The sequence below is a fragment of the Corvus brachyrhynchos genome, unplaced genomic scaffold (assembly GCF_000691975.1).
Source record: "Corvus brachyrhynchos isolate BGI_N302 unplaced genomic scaffold, ASM69197v1 scaffold258, whole genome shotgun sequence".
Classification (NCBI taxonomy): Eukaryota; Metazoa; Chordata; class Aves; order Passeriformes; family Corvidae; genus Corvus; species Corvus brachyrhynchos.
In genome coordinates, this window is record NW_008240122.1 from 1,872,496 (window position 1) to 1,886,750 (window position 14,255).

The 14,255-nt window shown below is 37.0% G+C and overlaps 1 protein-coding gene across 1 annotated transcript in view; it reads right to left on the reverse strand.

Moving 5' to 3' along the window:
- Positions 1 to 292: 292 nt before the first annotated feature.
- Positions 293 to 14,255, reverse strand: part of KCNG3 (potassium voltage-gated channel modifier subfamily G member 3) — a 14,772-nt gene continuing 809 nt past the window's right edge. The window contains 2 exon segments of the mRNA XM_017744773.1: positions 293 to 5,552; positions 5,555 to 5,995. Of these exon segments, the coding sequence (XP_017600262.1) occupies positions 5,347 to 5,552; positions 5,555 to 5,995 (647 nt within the window). The 3' untranslated portion in view covers positions 293 to 5,346.

Genomic DNA, 14,255 nt, shown 5'->3' on the forward strand with positions numbered 1-14,255 from the left:
TTTGTTTTGACAGTTCTACAGTCCATAGTTATGATAGATCTTCATATCTTACTGAAGAATAACCCTGTGGATGTTTAATTTTAATTTTTGCTTCAGACTTCTGGATCAAATATTCAAATTTTATATTGATGATAACTCCTGGGTTCTAAATGGCAGACTTCTCAGTAGCCAAAAATTGTTAAAGGAAGAAGTTTTTGCAGAGGTACAGTACCAATATGAATAGCCATAGAATTTACTTGTTTAAAAGAACACATTTTATAAACATTTGTGTTTTGACCTCTAGTCCATGAAATATAGCAACAAGACCAGCAAATTTTATTACATTATTTTATCTATTTAAATCTGTATTCACATAAAGCCCCCCCATTTATTACCTTTTCAAATTATAGAGTACATTTTTCTTTACAGATAACCAGACAATATATAAAATGAGGGATCTATGAAATTATAAACCTTTGCATTTGTAAAGAATAAAGGACTCTAAAAAGCGTAGTTGCAAACATTCAAATTTTATTGATTTGACCACAGATTCATCTTCTGTGCTCTTAACATTTGTTGTCACGCAGATTGTCTGTCTTGGTTGCTCGTTGTGCAGCTTGTTGATGCTTAACCTGTCATCTGAAACACACTCCCTAATTTGTGTTGAACGTTTTTCCTATGAAACCAGCGTCTTGTTATTTTTCCATGTGGGCTGGGCCAGCTCTTTGGCTACTGGAAGCTGTTACAGCTCTAGCAAAGCTGGAAGACTTTTCACACTAAGTCTCTGTATTTTAAACAGGGATTTGTTTTATGTAGCAAGTTTAACTATCATCACGTATCCTGACCTGCATGTTTGCTTTTACAGACAAATAACAGAAAATGAGAGCCAGTTTCCTTTTTTAGAATCAGTGAAAACTTTTTAATAAAGCAGCATCTTTCTTTACTATGCATAGCTTATTTAACTTTCCAGCAAGTGTCTCCTTAGCAGCTCATCTGAAATAATAGTTCTAAAAATTTCAAGTGATCCTGAACCTCTTAGGTGAGATAAAATTCAGAGCACAGCAGACCTTGTTCGTTATGCTGGTTCCCAGGAAACTGGCAGGGTTTGGCTGCTGAATTTAGCTGGCTGCTGTGTGCATATGTCCACTTCCTGGAAGGCATTCAGATCTGGTAAGATTTTTGTAGTTGTTACCCAAAAGGGAAGGGGCCATTGTTTTGAACCCACAAGGACTTCAGTTTTACTTTGGAATAGAAATACCAGTTCCTTTAGAGGTATGAATTGCATACATGATATGAAAAAGCAGTGCCTTTTCTTTTAAATACATGGATATCAAGATAGGAATCTTGCGTTAACAGCATTTTAATCTTTCTCAAACTTGCTGCTATGCACACCAGTATAAGCCACTGTACAATAAGGATTAATATCACATTTTTATATGGCTCATCCCTATGCTGATAAGACTGTTTAGTATCATCAGTCAACCAAACTAATTTTCTTTTTGGTGGGTACTCATCAAGACAATATTGTTTTCAAGCTTTACATCAAGGAAAAGGATAATCTTCCATTCATTGTGATATTTGGGATGATGCTTCATGTAGAACTGTAGAAGAAAAATACCCTAGAGAGCTTTCCATTTCAGTGACTTCATTAAATATCAAGTGCTTTTAAGTGACACACAGTACTTTGAAGGATTACAGCCAATATATAGTTCCCAATAAATCAGTCCTAGGGTTTGAACTGAGTATATAGTGTATGATTAACCTTTACTGCCAGCAAACAGTGGTAGTTGAATGGCAGTTCAAAACTCATTAACTTTGGTTTCCATTTTAGATGAACCAAAGTGCTGGATCAGAATTGTACAGTGTGTCTTCATTTTTCTTCAGTTTTATTCTATTTGTATTTCATCTAATTTGTTCCAGATGTGAATGTTTCCAAGAGAAACTGCCCATGAAGTCTTTTATTGTATAGGGTTCAAACTGGCAATGATTAGAGATGAGCCAGCTTGTCTTCACTTGGCTTTTGGCTTTGAAATGCTGTACTTTGAAATAGAGTGCTGCACACCATGTCTGCATAAAACATGGTCTCCAGAAAATTTTAATAAAACAGTTTCAACTGTTTAAAAATATGCTTATTTTTGACTACACATATAAGTCATATTTTGTAAAGTTTCACTAAAAAAACCCACTGGTCCATTGAAAATAAGATGATATATATTACTAGAAGTCAGGCATCCTATTTACCCTATAAAATTCTGGCTTAAGGCTACCATGAAGATTACTTTATTTCAGCTTGATTTGTAAGGAAACTAAAGTCTACACACTGATAACCATACAACAATAAAAAGAGAAAGAAAAAAACTAACCCAAAAACCCCCACAAACAAACAAAAAACACAAACAAAAACCCACAACAACCCCACCCCAGGATCTCTCCATAGTGGGTTTATATACAGCAGTTTGAAAATATTTTATTATAACTCAAATTAAAAAATACATCAGGTCATTCTGTTCACATTTTGCCATATAAAAATTGAACACAAACTGTTCAAAAAAACATAATAGGACAATCTCCACAGACTTACTCCTTTACACAGTTATTTTCATTAGATTTATATTTTTACACTGGGAAAGGATTCTTATCTGAAAAACACTTCATAAAGTATGAAACATTTTATACCATATATAGCCTGGATCATTGAAAACTTCCTGTCCTTAATTGCTTATGCAAAATGATTCATGGTGCAAATTGGTATTCACAAGTTATTATGTGCATTAATTTATATTTTTCCTTTCTAGAGGCATCTAAAGATTAGATTTCTAGGTAGTGCTGAAACACATTTTATGTTGTCTTGAAATCAAGATTGCAACATACTTTATATTCACATTCTGTACGGATTTTAAGCTATCGTCATCATGATGATGGCTTGGGTGTTTTGTGGAAGAGGGTTGTATCTCAGAGTATTGGTTTGGTAAATACAATACATGGACAAAAGACTAAGTACGATTTAAGGAGTTTTATGACAAACAGTATTTTTCCCACACATTAAAAACAGCACATGAAAATCTGTAGGGCTAAGTTCTTATGTGGTATTTTTAACCTAGAGAAAAAAAAAAAAAGCAAAATAGAAAAAAACCTGCAATTTTCTCCTTAGAAATGGTTTTGATACCGTCAAAATAACTTTTCATTAGAAGATGAAAATGTCATTTTCTTCAACATCTGTGTTTGGACTAAAGTCTGAAATTTTAATTTTGTCAAGGAGGAAATTTTTTGTGAGGAATAAAAAAACCCCCAAACATTTCAACTGACTATAATATATAATATATGCAGGATATATATATAGGTACACATGCAGGAATACAGAGCCAGCATCTCCACTGGTGTAAAACATCTAAGTGTCTCTGGAGTCACTACTTGCCTAACTAACATCAGCTGTGAATCTCACCTAAGAAAGAAATTTTTGCTGATCTCATATTCACCTCTCTGTGGAATGCTGGAGCAGGTTTCTGAGCAACATGATTTTGATAGAAAAGGCATAAATATAGCAGTGTAGGGATCTACAGAGCTAACCTTCTGAACACACCAGTGGCAAGAAACAGAGGTATGGCTGTAACAGTACTTAACAATGGATTCTTGAAGGGAAAGTCAAGCTTGTCTGTAGGAAGGCTACTAAAGTTCTTTCCAGGTCTTCAGAAAAATTGTGTTTGCAATGTGATTCTTTAAGACTACTTAAGACTAAGACCACTTAAAATGATAATGATTCTTTCAGGTCTCAGGGTAGAACCTTCAATGTATCGGTTACTGATCAATGTAGCAGGTTTATTTGAGTGAGCAATTCCAGAGATGTGTTTCTAGGTGGTACTCATTTCACAATTACGTGTATAAAAGATGCCTCTACAGCACAGTAAGAGTAAATGCAGTATTTTCAGGCAAGCACACAAACTTCAGCTGTGCTGATGACTCTGAACTTTCATGTTAGCATGAAAGCTCCCTGTTGATGTTTATTGGTACCCAAATTTGTAAAGCTGTACCTTAATGTGTTTTAGTATCTAACTGCACATTTCTACATAGCAGCCTTTCAGAATTATACTGAACAACGCTATTAAGCAGAACTACACAAGAAATGTAGTGAGCAATATTTCAGAACCTAACTCGATTCATTTCGTTTTCTAGTAACGTTGAAGAATACACCATTTTGCCAAGTGCAACTCACACTTCTATATTTTACTTTCTTTGGTATGCTCTGGGCTTTTTACAGTTGTTTTTAAGACTTCCATTGAGGTGGATCCTTCAGTAAGGATTACAGAATTTAAGATGATGAAGAGTCTTACCTGACAGGGAGCAGGTACTCTTGTTTTCCAGTGCTTGCTCCAGGCCGCTTCAAATGATGGAATGTTACAATTTGTCTTAAGAGAACTTTCACTATGGTATCTATGTTTAAGATATGTGGGGCACAGAGGAGGTCAGGGAGGGAAAATCTGTGCTTGAGTATGTAACTTCAGGTGGATGGAGTTGAACTGAAAGCATGTAAAATTTGGAGAGCTCCCCCACTAACCTACCAGGAAATATATATATCAATCCCTGATTTCTTCTGCTGACCTTTATAGAATACAATACTTGCTTCTACTTACAATTGGGTTCTAGAGAAGAAATTAATTGTGACCTAAAGAAGTCCTTGCTTAAAACATTTAGAGGTTCACTCCTTGCACTTCTTTGTGAACTCTCAAATTCAGAGAAATGCCACTGAATTTACTGGTTTACAGAAGATTTGTGTGCTTCCTCAAAGATCAGAATCAGGCCTCAAGGGTTTTTTGTCCTACAGACCCATATCCTTCATCTTTCCTGAGTCACAGAACCAGCTCTACTTTGTTGCAAAGCATAAAAGTAGCAGTGATTCTCCTTCAATATATAATTTGGTTATCTGAGTTAAAAGTGGAGATGCTTCAGGCAAAAAGCTATCAATGCCTCTGTGAAGCATTTAATATTGAAATCTTTGAAAAACTTCTGCTACACGTTGCTTAGAATGGTTTAGGATATAATTACAGGAATGACAGATCTCAGTGTTAAGCCCATTTTTTGTTCTGTTTTTTTGTGGGAAGGCAAACTGAACACCAAACTGGTCTGGTTGAGGATTCTGAATCCTCTTTTGTTAATTTTGTTCTCTCAAATTTGAAACATCACTCCCTCTCCTTGCAAGGTGCTCAAGGCAGATGGACATCCTTCCTGTCTGAATGGTGACGGGCTTTCTCCAGGCTGGTGAGAATGTTGTTCCACAGGACCATCCAGTCAAGGAGGACACACGAAGGGACCTTCCGCCATTCTCTTCTAAGACAAAGCTTAGCAAGTAAGTACAACAGAATGCAAGTTGGGTCAATTTAGGAATTCAGCAGAGAGGCTTCTACTGTACCTAGCAGATCGGAACTTGAGCTCATGGTAGCATTGCACAAAGCTGTGATAAATGAAAGTGATCGGCAGGGCTAATAAAACGATGCCACTAACCACACAAATTCCTCCAAGAATCCTTCCTGGTACAGTGATGGGACACATGTCACCGTAACCAACTGTGGTCATCGAGATAAATTTTCAAGAAGCTGTGAAAGTGCACTGAAAATTGCCATAGCAACACAGATAAAGACAAGTAGCATCACCATCTCTCTGTAACAACGCTTCAGAGTCAGACCAAGTGTTTGAAGGCCAATGAAATGACGGGCCAGTTTAATCACCCAAAAAATTCTCATCATTCTTAAGACCCTCAAGGTGACTCCAGCCCTCTGAAGCTGTGAATTTTCCCCTGTGAAAACAGTCATTAGAACAGAGATGTAGTAAGGAGTAATTGCCAGCAAATCAATGATGTTGAGAGGTCTTCTGACAAACTCACACTTGTTTTTGGAGACGATGAACCTCACAATGCATTCTGCAGTGAACCAGCCTATGCAGATAGCTTCAATTATCCTGCCAAAAGAAACAAAGACAGTATTTATGCTCTGTGCAAAGGCTTCAGGGGATGTTTGGTTTGTTCACAGATATTACCAAAGTGACACCTGGACTTTCACAGACAACAAACAGAAAGCCATGCCATCCTTATCCTGCAGCTGACACTGGATTTCAGCAATTAACCTGAGAGTCTAGTGAATGTTTAAACTGATAATTGCTGAAAAACTCACTCACTGATCATTTTCTTTGAATTATGGATTGCTACTAATCATAGTACTAGGCAAATATGCCTGCAAAAACTGGAGCCCTACAGGAGACGGTAGGACACCAATGCCAATATGTAACCTTATCTAGAAGAGCTGGGTTTGGGGTTTTGGTGGTTTTTTTTGCTCATTGAGTTTTGGGGGATTTTTAAAATTTTTGTTTATTTTTTTAAGTTTGTGAGGCCTGATCCACTTGGGAATGCGAAGGGTTGTAGATCAGTGAACTGTCTGGTTATGAACAGCAATGTATAGAACCAGACTGCTAAACTAAAATGGAAGTGCAGATGGAGTAAGCAGGAATAAGTATTTGCATTGGGTAATTAATGCAAATTTATTCTTTAGGAACACACCTAAACCAGTCTACCTGATCTGCATCCCAAACAGGGTCTAACCTAGAACCATATCACAACTATATAGATATTACCACTAAATACAGATGTATTTTATTTTTCATTAGTGCATACATAAAGTGCTAAGCTTGTGGCCTCCCATTTACCACTATGCTCTGCATTACTGAATTTTCTCTTTTGCTTTAAATGTAACTCCACCTAAACTACATTGCAGCAATAATGTCAAGGTAACCAAGTGTTAAGGTAATAGGCAAGATCATCTTCTTGCCCAATGCAGAAGAAATCCTGGAAAGGGATTTCAGTATGCTCTTAAATATTTTCAAGTCCCAGTGCATTGAATGAGACTTGAGAATATCTCAACTTTAAACTGGTGGAAGGTAGAAACAGAAGATAAAAATGTCGCTCAGAGATTATTTAGTAACTGTTGTGCATGTGGTCACAAATCTCCCTAAGATTTCAGACTGTGCTCACTTTTTGTAATACGTGAGGGCATGGAAGCTAATCTTTACCTCCATTTATCTTTTTCACCAACAGTCTGAGCAAAGAAAAAGACCATCACTGATACCTTCTCATACCAACAGCTCTGAAACCAAAGTGGTGTGAGATCCGAGATTCAAAAATACTGCCAGAAAATAATACAACCAGAGTTTTTTCAGTACTGCAAGGACTCTTAACAAGGTAGTGTCTGTTGAAACATACTGATTTGCAAGTGATAATCCAACTGTCATTTCAAAATTAAAATTTTTCTTCCCTAACACATCTGCATAATTTTTTACCAGTTCTGAAATCTATTGTTAAGACAGTGGCCTGTTAGAAAGACCGTATTCTTCTCTAACTGATGTAATTACAGACTCTACAAACTAACTTTTTCATAGAAGTTTTACACATTAAAATTTTATTTATTTTTTATTAATTTAATTTTTTGTTTATTCTTTTTAGTTTTAAGCTAAAATTAGAAGAAACAGTAACAATGACTTGATGTAAAGTCATAAGGTGCATTGTAATTTTAGCCAAGTAAATTTAAATGAACATAAATTGATTACTTATTTCTTCACATAAAATTGGGCCGTGTTTTTCTTTTTTCATGAATAACAATGAAAGTTCTGTAAGCAAGTGGTCTTTTTTCACAAAGAGCTTGTAGAACACTAGTTCATGTTAGTACCTTTTGATGGAAAGACCTTTGAAATTCAGTTTGCTCTTAAGAATCAGGTGTTCGCTTAGAAATTAAGCTTTTGAAAACTTCCTTTATGTTTGAAAAAAAATCAAGAAAAAAAGCTTAATGGGTAAGTTTACTTGAACCCTTTTTACATATGATGAGGAAATACCTAAGACTTTCCCAATAAAATCAAACAGCAATATCATGGTAATGGACAAACCAATGACATCTAAATGTACTTAGATGTTGGCTAGTTGAGATCACATGCAATGATTAAAAGAAAAATTGTATATGGATAGAAAGTTGCAGCCAGGAATGTTCAACAATTCCAACAGGCTATTTCTTTACATTTTATGATATTTCTCTGGTAGTGTTGTCTGTATTCTATGATATGAAGGATTTAAATGAAAAAGAAATTTTTAATTATACAATTTAAAGCTTTTTCACTTGGTATTTCCTCCTGATGCCCTGATAATGTCAGAAACGTGACTCCTCCATTTTGTCACCCCTTAGACAGGTTATCTCTGAGTTGAGCTGAAAGGAAGTTAAGTCCTAATCGTTGTGATACAGTAGAAATTTTCTTTATGGATCAACATTGATTCAGTAGTCATATAACTTTGGGGAATAGTTGTACAAGTAAAAGTCCATGAAATATGATCAATCCATAGTTTTACTCTGGCAGTTCCTGGGACAAGAAATACTGTAAATCAGTTATACTTCAGTAGGAAGGACTGAAGAAGTATTTTATTGTAGAATGGATTTGAAGTGAGCTAAGGAACGTCACTGATGCAAAAATGACAAAGCAAGATCAAGGCAGTGGGGGATACGTTAATGCCACTCCGTCATAACTTGCACTTCCATTTCCCCATTTTGCATCCATCTTTTTTTCTCCTGGCTGGGAAGAAGATAATGAAGAAGGGTGTCCCTTATTTTTTTCCTTCCTCTACTTACTTTTCAGCCATCAGTGAAACATTTTTCATTTTTCTTCTCTCGTCACTCCTTTTTTGCCTGTGTAGATGGATTTTGGCAGTACTGGTGAATCACACAAAAGAGTGCTTTGGTGAGAAAAACTAGAAACCTCTGGCATGTTGGGAAATCTGGAGTGCTACATTCTACATTTCCACTTTCAGATCAAGTCTCCTCTTCTTGCAGTGACTTATCCTTATAGTTAACCTTATTAGTGGATAAAAACATCTAATAAGGAAAGCAATTTTAACAGTTAATCCTTAAGAGAACTTAACAGAGTATGAAGTTAAATAAAAGGCATGTACTCAGAAGACTAAAGTATATGTGTTTTCCATAATCAATTCTTAAAATATTTTCTGGATATTCACAGGACAGATTGCTTTTATTGCCTATGTTTAGAATAATGCTGTATTAAAATCTATAATGATATAATTAAATACTGACTTTTTTTGGTAAAAATACAGTACCTATTTTATAACCTTTCATCACAGTTTTCGGTTAGTTGCGTTTTTTCGGTTTTAAAATAGCTGGTATCCAAAAAGGAGAGGGGTAGTTAAAAAGAAAGTTATAAAATGTTTCCTTGAAGATTCCCCACAAATTTTATAAATAATCAGAGAAAATACTAAGTCCTAATTTTTATTCAGTTACAGGCTATTTCTGCTCCAACTTACTGTTCATTGTCCCAGACCTAAGCACATGAAAGAGGGTTTTCGTCCTAAAATTTTAAGCTGCTTGACACTTAACAGACTTTCAAGATTGCCCTAATGAGTCTTTTGTCCATAAATGGAAAATCAAGCCTTTGCAAGCCTTGTTCCTCCTGTAATCCCATCACTGTTCGCTTTTCTGTTCCATATGATAACTTTCTCTCAGAATAAGCTACTTTATGTACAATGAGTTAAACCACTTCAGAAATAATTTTTTTCAAACACTAACAAGATTAGTTTGTTATTACTAAAAAAACCCCCCATGTTGTAACTATCTTAGAATTGTTTCAACTTAGCAATATTCTTTGCCTCTTGCAATATTCTTGCCATCTTGCAAATTTGTATACTTTCAATAACCCCGGTGAGCTGGTTGAAATCGAGCCAAAATATTCCTTAGTGGCACTATTATCTATTAAGCTTGTAAATAAAACATACACAGCAACAGGATACATGAGGAAAACAGATGATATGATTAAAGACAGTATATGACAGGATTAAAGATTAAAGTCTGTCAGCACTGATTTGTTAAATTGTCGCTAAAGCCTATTTCCATGTAAAGCACATTAAACCTGAAAAATGTCCAAGCAGTAGCCAGAATGATAAAATTCCTGCTCAGGAAGACTCCTAAGTGATTTCAGCAAATGTTCGGGGTTTTTTAATCCTTTAGAAATCAAGGGCTTCCTTCCCACTACAAACTGTGGAGTAAATGCCACAGAACAGCTAGTTTCCCTGAAGTAAAATCCCTGCTGGCTTTTTTTCCATTCTGTCCCTGCTTTGGTAGGAATCATATGTTGTCGTGCATTAAACTCTGGTGCTTTGTGTGGGAGGCTGTAATGACCCAGCAGTCGTCAGCGAAGGGGCAAATCCCTTTCATAGCTGAAGGGGAAACCTGGGTACGAACATCTTGAGCCCTGAGATCCTCAGCATCTTTTCCATATGTGTTGAACACAACTGGCACCTAATCCTGGTGAGTCTAAGGCTCTGCTGTGCTCAGGCAGTGATATATAGCTGTTCATTATTTCACCTCTATTTTTCAAAGAGCTGGTAAATTCAATAGAATCCACGTCTGTGTTTTTAACCTAGGTCCGTAGTTCCATTCTTTACCTTCAGCCCACTGTTTTAGCCTAGCAAAAATGTGGTATTCAAGTTAGATCTTGTCCAGAAAAGGAGTTCCTACTGTTTTTTGAAGAGATGTTGAACATGAACATTCAGGTGTTCTGAAATTCCACCACTATGAAGGAATAATAATTTTTGTATGTCTAAAATTCAAATGCAATTTTTTAGGCTGATATTTTGCAGAGATTAAAAAAAGCTCACTGGCACTTAATGAGAGATGCTGTTTGGAGAAACTATGGTGTTTATTTGCTTTTGGTTAAGAACACAGCAATCATGTAGGCTTGATAAGTCAGTGATTACTTCAGTACAAATTTAATCACAATTATTAAGTGGAAAGGGGACAACCATCTCTTCTTACTGCTAACAAGCTACTCCTATTTAGTATTAGAAAAATAGTTTTAAGGCAGGTAGATAGAACTATGCTGTCAGTAAGTCAAGCAGCTTCAAGTGATTTCCTATTACAAGCTCGAGAAGCTCTCCCTAGAAGATTGCGCTCCCAATCAGTGTATGGACAGGTCCCTGAGCAGAGACTCACAGTATGCATCTGTTGGCACAGTTCAGAGGACAGCAAAGATGACTTGAAATTGCCAGAAGCAACAGAAGGCATACCTGCTGTCTGCTCCTAAACTCTGCAAATCTAATGCAAATCTTTAGCTCTCATAAGTGGAACTTGCCAAGGCAGGGAAAGGAGCAAAAATCTTAGAATGAAATAAATTTAATAACTCATCCCTTATCCTGAGAACAGGCCTAGGAAAGGCAACCCCTCTGCAATCAGGGAATTATATTTCAGTGTCTGTAATATCTGTGAAATTCTGAGGTCAGATTCCTCATCCATCTCTCCTTGAAAAAAGCTTACTCGTGGAGTTCTCTGTTGCCCTCTAAAGGGTGTTATCACAAGGGATCAGAAATAGCCATAGCTGTTCATCCTTTGAGAGTGTGGTCACCCTGAAAAGGCATAACAACGCACTGGTTTCTGAGAAAAGTTTGGTGGACTCGATTCCTCTTCTGCTGAAGAGGTGTTCATACAAGGAAAACAAACACAGCTGGTGTTAGCTGGCAGCACCAGTAACCCTCACTGCAAACCTCATTAAAGAGGCTGATTTTGTAAATGCCAGAGTTAGTGACCCCCTCACTTGCTGAGATGATGTCCAGGTAAGCTGGAGATACACTGCTGGTCAGCTGCTTTCACTACAGCTGTCCAAAGCAGTCTTGGGAATGGTTACCGTGGGAGTCAGCCACAGAAATTATCCATGTGCCACCTTTCTGACATAGCACACTGAGGCAAGGGCAGGGAGGCTTACTGTGAGAGACTGAAAATATCAGAGTTGCTGGGTTTTGTGAGGTGGTTCTCACCTCACCTCCGTGGCTTATGCTGAGCTGAATAACTGATTACATCCAAATCTACAGCCTAAGGATTTCTAGATTAGCCCATTCAATTTTCACTCCTAAAACTTTTCAAAATACATTTTTGGAATAGTGTACAATCTTCATACCAGTATTACAGTGCCATGCAAGTCAAAACTCACTTGTGTACAGCATTAATGTAACAATTTCTCTTGGGAAAAAAAATTCAAATTTTTGTATTACTATGTTAGATAGAATCTCTTTATTTTGATGAGGAACATTGTTTGATAAACAAAAGACAGAATTTGGTTTCAAACTTTTAAATGTGTCAGAAACAAGTGGACAGACTTTTAAAAGCCTTCTCAGCTAAGAGGGACTGTATTGCCAGAGTATGCAATCCCAGAAACTTCCATGGGATTTCTGTGGTCAGGCTTTCAAAGAAGTCACTTAGCTACTTAGGTTTTGCAAACCCAATTAATTTTAAATGAAATAACTACAAGCAAAAGAAATCACAAGCACATAAAGGAAAATAAATTCAGATGACAACTGGACATGTTAGATACAATCCTGTGGCATGCGTAAGTAGTGATAACTAAACTGGACCACTCACTTAAAAGCAACTGTAGCTAACACACTGTTTCTTCTAGCTATAACAGACTTTTTAGCAATGATGCAGCATGTGCAAAAAAGAGAGGAGTGGCTCCACCTTGGTGGTCACCTGTGGACAGAGAGGTGCACATTTTGTCTGTTTTCCGTGTGTTTGCCATCAGATTGGGATCAGTTCCTGTGCAGTCAGCGTGCATGGGTTAAATGACCCAGTCTGTACTGGTGCTTATATGTGACAGACTTTTGTGACACGGGTAGGAACTTTCCAGCTGCTACTTTTAGTTATCTCTATTTTTTGTTGCAATAACATGGACTACTATGGCTGGTACAGAAGAAACTCACCCCATTATTGGTAGTCGTCCTTTTGGTTCTAAAAGCAGCCCTCACTGCCCTGGGAACTGTTTGGCTATAGTGCATCTTACAAGTACTTAGGACCTAATCCTTCTAACACTTGTTACACAACCTGCAATTGTTCAGAAGAGTGATATTATGATCTTGAAGACAAAGGCACTATAAAATAAAAATTACACATCCTATGCCATGGCTGAATGCAAGCTGAACTCTTTCAGTAAGAGAAAACTTGTTGTTGATTCCCCCACCATGAAGATGTGAACAAAGACATGACTGATGCGGTTAATGCTATGTAGTTGCATCTATTTTCCCGTGCCTCTTGGGAGTATCTCAGTTCTTTGCTGCTGTACAGAGAGGTCAGCCACAGAATCTACTCTTTGAAATAACCTTGCAAAGCTAAAGTAAGGTGTTTTAACTGGAGGAACCTCTAGGACCTTCTTTTGACATATCTGAATCAGGAATCAACAGCTTCTCAAACTGCATCTGCCTTCTTTTTGTTCATAGAATTAATTCTTTGGCTCAACTACAATGAGAAATACAGGTACAGTTTTCCATTAAGCTAATGGAAACTATGAAAATACTTTCCAAGGTATTAATCTGGCTACTAAGATATAATATATCACGTTCCAATTAACTCTATGGTAAAAGATGATGATTTCATAATGACAAGGCTGCAATTTCACTGTAGTGCCCTTTTAGCAGAGCAGAAGCTAAAAACTTTTTGTTGAATATCCTGTCTGTTTTAAAAGAAGGGAGAAGCTAGCAAATACCAGAAATGTTTACTTCTTTCTTTATATGTCAGTCTTATTTATGGGAGAAATTCTACAAGACTGGTCTCACTTTTGTTCTCCAGGAAACAGGGAAGAGGAAGGAGAGAGAGAGGGAACAGAAGAGTGAGTGCAAGAGTTGCATCAATATAACCCTAATCTGAGGTCACAAGCAGATGGAAAAAGGTTTGTTCCTACTAGTAAGGCTCAGGAATGAGTCTTATACCCCATGCCCTGTTTTCTGCAACTGTTTTGCAATGTTTATTATGCTTAAAGGATATTAAAGGAAATGTAAACATCTGTTACATTCGTACACTGGGGCGCTTGAATGATGCATTTGCAAGAGCTCAATGTGCAGTTTGATCATCTCCTATGTTCCCCACATAGAGAATCTGAGATAGAAAGGGAGGAGGGGGGGTAAGGCTGTTCCCACATACAAGATTTTACCAGAGCAGAATCGTAACAGGCACTGGATCTGCTCCAGCAGAAGGACCTGAACGAATACATGCAGAGTACATACAGGATTGGTCTTTTCCCAAAGGAAAGGACAACGGAATTGCATTCTTTTGGGGGGTTATTTTCTTTTTTTTTCCACAATCGTAAGGTCTAAATTGATTTTCCGAGTGTCTTAAGTTCTCTATGTGGTCCCGTGTCTCCTTAAAGGGGGCAATAAGAGCTCCAAGATCCTGCACGGAGGGGCACCCTCACTGCGAATAGGAGCC